The 7,756-nt window shown below is 34.0% G+C and overlaps 1 protein-coding gene and 1 pseudogene across 1 annotated transcript; both read right to left on the reverse strand.

Annotated features, from left to right (window-relative positions):
- Window positions 1–2,074: 2,074 nt before the first annotated feature.
- Window positions 2,075–2,650, reverse strand: LOC148195982 (uncharacterized). Its single transcript, XM_088094421.1, has one exon. It carries the CDS (start codon window positions 2,648–2,650, stop codon window positions 2,075–2,077), a length of 576 nt encoding a protein of 191 aa, XP_087950547.1.
- Window positions 2,651–6,189: 3,539 nt separating this feature from the next.
- Window positions 6,190–7,129, reverse strand: LOC148195983 (secreted RxLR effector protein 161 pseudogene; annotated as a pseudogene).
- Window positions 7,130–7,756: the final 627 nt, after the last annotated feature.

The following is a 7,756-nucleotide window of genomic DNA, read 5'->3' on the forward strand; positions in this document are numbered from 1 at the left end:
CCACCTTCACAGACACATGTGCAGATGTCACTCAAAAATACTGGTTTGCTCACTGGTCACCCACGTTATCCTGACTGACTACCTGAGTTGAACTTTATGTACAAAACTCGAATTTCTCTCGGGTAATCGTTTACAAGGGTGGTGTAAACGATTACAGCAGTGTATTTTGAAGTAGCATCACTCAGCCCTTCTCCAACTTGTTTCCCCACTCAGAATGGGTTCTTCCCCACTGCTTGGGGTCACCTAACATCACCCCCACCATCTACCAACACTCAGACACCTCCACCTTCACAGACACATGTGGAGATGTCACATAAAAATACTGGTTTTGTCACTGGTCACCCACGTTATCCTGACTGACTACCTGAGTTGAACTTTATGTACAAATATGGATTTTCTCTCGCGTAATCGTTTACAAGGGGGGTGTAAACGATTACAGCAGCCTCTTTTGTGTACAAAACACACAGTATTGTCCCGTAACTCTTTACTAACCCACTGTAAACGATTATAATTTCCTTTTTTCACCACCCGAACTCAGAACTTCGTCAACTCCCTTGCAATAACCACCCTTAATTTCAGTTATTAAACCTTCGCTTACTATTCAAATACTTATTACAAAGGTGCGTGATTTTTTCAATAAAACATTTATTCATTAAAACAAACACAACGTCAAAACAATTGAATTCAAAATTCCAACCAATAATCTTATTACATAAACAATGTCTACATTATCAACTTCCATTATGTACATATATAAACATGTTGTGTTACAAGAACAAATTTTTCCATGGGTAACCAATCCTAAAATGCCATATAGCTCTAGGGCTTCCATTCGTCTTATGTTCTCGTTGTCCAGGATCCAGTCACATACATACTTCTTTCTGATCCCAAGCAGGTCCTCCTGAAACCAACAATTTCCCCATTACAAACCAACACATGTGATAATCTTAACAAACACAATTGCTACTTACGGTTGTATATTGGGGCATGCTTTCTCTGTTGTATTTGTCATCTCCATCCCAAATTTCCATTGCTTTCAACGTTATCACTCCACAATCATGCCTTAAATAATATAGCCACCACATTAAATTAATGATCAACATTTATTGAACACAACACAATATAATACAGCAGTACAATTGAAAAAACTTACAGGTTTGGTTGGGATGAGATATTTGCTTGTTTAACAGTCAAAGGAGCAATAGTACCTTCCGGTCTATTCATCAACAGGCAAAAAAACCGTGCCATATTTTCAGCCTAGAAGTAAACAATTACACAAAAAGCTTCAACAATACAGTGTAATCTAACAATCACAGGGTCATCAACAATGAAAACTGTAGAATCTTACAACAGCTGTGTCTATCCTTTTCTGGTCTCTGATCCCCTTACCCAATGAGTCAATCACAAATATCTCTAATGAACTCAATTTCACTGAATAACACCACTAGTGATCATCGTGGACAAATGGCATAAACAACTACAAACAGTCAAAAAAATATCAATAACACATTTCCGATCCAAAACTACATAAATATTGCACATTAAAGGTTACTCACAAAGTCAGCTGTGCCAAAGTCTCCAAGTCCAAAATGATCGCAACGCAGATAACTGTTATAGTTATGAAGCGTGAATACATGACGATTTTGGGGACGTTTCCTATAATCTGTAAGAATATGGTGCTGTGGACAATTTCAAAATCATCAATCAAAAATCAATCAAAAAAACTTTATTCATCTTCATCAAAAATACAATATCAAATTTTATTTACCGAGTATAGTGGACTAAAATGAATCCTCTTAACAACACCGCACAACCTTTTCTCAAAGTACATAAACATGGTACAAGCAAATAACACCACCTACACAATAAAAAAATTCCACTTTACTAACATAAACTACAACATCAAACACAAAGAAATGTAAGAATACTAACCATGTTATCAACGTATTTCATCGGGGCCAAAGTGTAAAATGAAGTCGTGCTCAAGGTTTGCCCAATTATCTCGCTTACAACCCTAAACATATAAATATTAGTCAATCACATTGAAAACAGATTGGCCAACCACAGCTACAGTTCACACCAAATACCTGTATATAGTGATCTCTTTGACGCTTACTGCTCTATACAATTGGTCTACATCAACAGTGGTCCTTGGATCCCCAGCAAAACTGCGCAATGGGGGGATAACCAATGGGACGACCTCAGGTTGGACTTCATCACCATCATCGTCGATTTCAATACAAACAATTTTTTCATCACTTCTTGAAACTATCTCATCTTCATATGAGGTTTTATCCTCCCCTCTTGCTTCCGTATCTGCACCTAGAGGGTCATCAACTGCATTACCATCACCACCAACTTCAGGCTCTTGGTCACCCCCAACTTCAGATGCTTCATCAACTCCGCCACCAACTTCTTCATCACTACCACATGCATCTTTTTCGGTAAAGATTGGAGTTTCACAAATCTCAATTAACTCCCTAGTAAGAACTCCAATCTTGGCATTCAATGCTCTGAGTTCTTCATTGTTTTTCCTCAATCTCTCCTCGGCACCTACTTCCCATGTGCCGTCATCAGAGCTTTCGTCATCATCTTCCTCAACCTTGGATCCTTCAGCGCTGCATCCTTCACTCATCCCTCCCTCATCCATGTCGAAAGCTGCATGGATTTCCGGCCGATGACGATCCTCCTTACTTACATACCACTCCAGATTTAACTGCACCATTATCACACAACATATTTTCACAAATAACACAATCAATTTTTACATAAATAATCACAAAAGTCAAAGCACTTACATCTCCGGTCTTAAATATATGTTCAATTTTTTCAGTGCTTGCTTTATATGGGAACCATCGCATTATGCGCGGGAAAAACCTGTGTGAAGCATGACTGAAAAGGGCACCAATTGTTGACTCACTCTAAAACTATTATCATGCCCGGCCCACCTATAAACCATAACCTTCAGTAATTTCAAATTCACCTCCACAGGGTTATTAATATTCAAACACCACATAAATGGAGTCATCCTAATGCGCTCCACATGACACTTTTGTAGTAAACGATTCATTTCAATAATGATCGATGAGTCCATCGAGATAAGAAGCCGCCACTACAAAAAAATGATTATAACTTGATTAAAAACTACAATTCATACGATAATAAATAATCTATAATAAATTAATTATAATTTTTCTTACACTTCGGTTTTTCCCTTCCATTGAAACTGCCCTAACAAAATAACAATCCACACTCGTTATATCATTAAGGTTAATGAAACAGCAAAAACGATATGTAAAACAGAATGTCAGGGCTCGACCAATTTAACTTACCACAGCAACGACAATGGTCCACGGCCTGCACACAAAACTAACCACACACAGCAGTAACCACACACAAAACTGCACCCGCCTTCCAACCACAAAGCGAGAGAATAAGAAAGGGTCAAGCTGGAGGACGGAGCCGAGTACGGAGACACAAAAAACAACGAACTTTTAAGATGGAGGAGAGAGCGAGGACAGAGACACAGAAGAGAACGAACGTTTGAGATGGAGGAGAGAGGAGAAGAAGGAATGGTGCGAACGTTACGCCAAAATTAAATCGCCAAACGCAAAATGAAAAATTTACAAATCTTCTTCCAAAAATACCCCTCCGCCTCATGTTCTCTTCCTCATTTTCTTTCACTTTATTCGGCCAATAGGAAGACGACACCTAGCGTTGTTAGATTGTTGTCAAAATTCCGTTGTCAACATAACATTTTCCTTAAATTTAACGTCTTACTAAATTCGAAGCTATCGTTGTCCTAGTGGACGAACTTAAACCATTTATGTTTTTTTTGCAAATGATAATAACTATGGATGCTAAAAATTAATTCTAATTTTTAAGTAAAAATTAAGAAATAAAAAAATATTTAACTTTTTATTAAATGTTTAATATAAAGTATATTAAAGTCATAATTAACCTTTTATTTACCTATGTTATTCTTCTCTTTCCACTCTCTTTTTATTAAAATGTATTTAGCTATGATATTTTTAAATTCATGTTTTACACGAGGTATTAAACAAGTCTTTAAGCTTTTCTTAAGGTAGAAGTCTTTTAAATTATACATACCTTTGACGTACAAAGTGGAAGGGTATATATACCTTTAAGATAAAAAAAATTCTTTAGTTCATATTGAATTTAAAATTTACACATGTCTTCACCCGTTATCCAAACAAGTCTTTAAAATGAAAAGTGGCAACCACCATTTCACATGATGTTTTCTAGAATAAAGTGTGACCATGAATTAATTACTCTGACGAAGAAGTCCGATCTACTTTTGATAAAAAAGTAATGGGTCATCCTAAATGAAAAAGAAGAAAATTAATTTGTTGTAATCATATTGATGTTTACGATTATTTAAATTTAAAATATTTTATTTTCTCAAATATAAAATTGCTACATACTTGAAAGAAAACTTGTTTTCGTCTTTCTATATTCTGAAATGTACTCAAACTTGTTATATATACAAACTGGTTTTTTATATTACTCACTTAAGTATTATTTTATTTTAGGTTAAATATGCTTTTTATTTCTTAATTTTTAATAAAATTAGTCTATTTTTAAAATTTTGGATTAATTTAGTCACTCATCTTTAAAACAATATGAATTTAGTTTTTTTAAACAAATTTTGTTAAATTTATTTAAGATTTTTAATACGTATCTCAACTAATATCGAAGAAAAATGTATCGAAGTTTAAAAAGAGACTAATTCCAATATTCACTGAAAAGTTAAGGAATAAAAACATATTTAACTATTTTATTTATAAAGTATTTATTTTTTGTAATAGGTTTTAGTTGTCAACTTTTTGTCTTGGTGTATTTTTTTTATCATAAATATGGCATGGTTCCTTATATTTTATTCTCACACTTTTAATTTTTTTAATAAAATTTTCATATAATGATTATTGTTGAATTTTGAAGTAGTAGTGTAGTTGAGAGGTTAAAGTTAAGTGATACTTAATATTAACTTAGTTGATAGAAATGACAACGCGGGTCAATTCATCCTACATTTGGTCTGGAAAAAACGGACTAGGTTGGCCTACATTGTATAAATAATGCAGGTCAAGTCAGTCTGTTGCAAGTGCAAGTTACAGGTTACATATTGGATTATGTAAGATAGTCTAAGCATACTAAAATACTCAATTCATCCTATATTTATTTTTTCAGGCATATAAACTGACCCAAATGACTTGTCCCATATTCCCTATTAGGTGGACAATATTTAAGTACACACTTGGACAAATTAATATATATATATATATATATATATATATATATATATATATATATATATATATATATTATCTATTTTTTAGTATTTAAACATAGAAATTAGAAACATTGATCTTTAAATTCAAAAAACGAAAGTAACTTAACTCAAAGAAAAGTATAAAATATGTTTAAATTATATTTAAATGAACTCATTCCAATATTACATACGTAATTAACTTTCACCTTCATTGTGTAACAACGATCCTTTTGAATAATGTATAGTAAAGTAATGGGGTTGTATGTTTAACCTTTTTCAAAAGAGAGGTTATCTTCAATAACTACCCTATATTATACAAAACAAAAAGCTTCATTGAAACCTAAACTTTCGACAATTGAATCATTCTATCAGTGAAATCATGGCTTGTAGTGAACAAAGGAAACCTCATGTGGTGCAACTTCCGACCTACTTCTTGTTCTGGTGGTGGACTACTTATGTTCATGTTGAAGCCACCAACAGTAATATTTTGAAGCCAGGTGATACCTTGAATGCCACAGAAGTGTTAAATTTTAGATGAAGAAGATCACAAAACCTGGATGACAGAATAACGAGAAAAAGAGAAAAGAGAGAGTTCAACTCTCTTCTTATTTTTTAAATGCTGAACAATACAATATTTAAATATAAAGGAAACTTGGCTAACACTCTCGACTAACCACGTCTAACATTCCTATGTTAGTGGTGCTAAAAATAACTTAAAAACGGAACCTCAAAATAGCTCCTAACAACTAGCCAAAAAACCAGCAACAGACTTTTGACGAAGTCTTCCAACAAAGTAGCTAATTTTCTCTGACATTTATTCAGCTTCTTACGTGCACATATGAGCTTGAATTATATTGCAACACCTCCCCTTAATTCAAACTCATACATACCAATTTTCTTCATAAAGAACTGATGTTTGGCTTGAGCTTAGCCTTGGTAAACAGATATGCATTTTGGACGTTTGTGCTGCAGAATCTTAGAGCGATTGTTTCCTCTGACGTAAGCTTCCTTATGAAGTGATGTTGTACTTCAATATGCTTGGTTCTTGCGTGAAACACTGGGTTTCTTGTTATAGCAATTGCAGACCTGTTATCACACCATATCTCAGTTGCTCCTTCCTCCTCACAACATAAATCTTTTAACAACTTTCTAAGCCAAACAACTTGTCTTAATGCTGCACCAGCAGCTACATATTCTGCTTCAGATGATGATCGAGCCACAATATCCTGCTTCTTTGAGCTCCAAGTAATAGCTCCTAAGCCAAAACTGAAAACTGACCCTGATGTACTCTTCCTGTCATCCAAACTGCCTGCCCAGTCACTGTCTGTGTAGCCAACTAACTTGAACTCACTAACATGTTCATACAAGATTCCATAACGAGTTGATCTTGCAACATACTTCAGAATTCTTTTTGCTGCACGTAGTTGTTGCTTTGTTGGAGAATGCATGTATCTTGATACCACACTTACACTTTCAGGTCTTATGTCCTTATGTGATAAAAATTCACAATATCAAGATAATATCGAAATAAATCGTAACTTACTCTGTATATGACAATCAACAAAATAATCAAAATAATAAGATATTTTTCCTAATTAACCAAATGTTGTATTGATATATGGTATTAAAAGATATTAATGGCTATTGAAGAATATAATAATATTTTTCCTAATTAACCACACTTACACTTTGAGCAATGTCAGGACCTATGTGAGTGAGATAATTCAGACCTCCTACAAGACTTCTGAACAGCTTTTCATCGGCTTTTCCTGTGCCATCCTCCTTTTGCAGCTTCTCATTAGAATTCATAGGAGTTTTGACAGTTTCACATTTTTCCATTGAAAATTTCTTTAGCAATTCCTCTACGTACTTCCTCTGGCCCAGAAATATTCCATCTTCTCCTTGCTTTACTTATAGTCCCAAGTCTGTCATCTCAAATTGCTCCATCATTGATGCTTTGAACTCATTTAGCAGCTTATGAGAGGAGCTAAAGTAGATGATGTCGTCCACATAAAGATAGACAACAATGAATCCATTCAAGCCTTCCATTTTTACACAGAGAGTTGGCTCATTCTCACTTCTCTCAAACTGATTTTGACGAAAGAATGAGTCAATCTTGGTGTACCAGGCTCTTGGAGCATATTTCAGTCCATAAAGTGCCTCTTGCAGCTTGTAAACCTTGCCTTCTTCACCATCTTTGACAAAGCCAAGTGGTTGCTCAACAAAAACTTCTTCTTGTAAGTCTCCATTGAGAAATGCAGATTTTACATCCAGTTGAAAAACAAAATCGCTTGATAGTTGAGGGACTAAAAACATATTTAACCCTTAATATTATAAAAATATCAAATGAAAAAAAATTAACAAACATTTATTGAACATTTATTAAGAGTAACTTTTTCAGTATCATCTTTTATTATTATATTACAATAATTAATAAATATTAGTTTAATTTTTACATAATAAAAT

This window comes from Vigna umbellata, chromosome 7, assembly GCF_029865625.1.
Source record: "Vigna umbellata cultivar VRB3 chromosome 7, Vumbellata_1.0, whole genome shotgun sequence".
In the NCBI taxonomy this organism is placed as follows: Eukaryota; Viridiplantae; Streptophyta; class Magnoliopsida; order Fabales; family Fabaceae; genus Vigna; species Vigna umbellata.

Bases quoted from the DNA above. Each gene is read 5' to 3' on its own strand.
- LOC148195982 (XM_088094421.1), bottom strand. From the start codon at position 2,650: ATGGATGAGGGAGGGATGAGTGAAGGATGCAGCGCTGAAGGATCCAAG.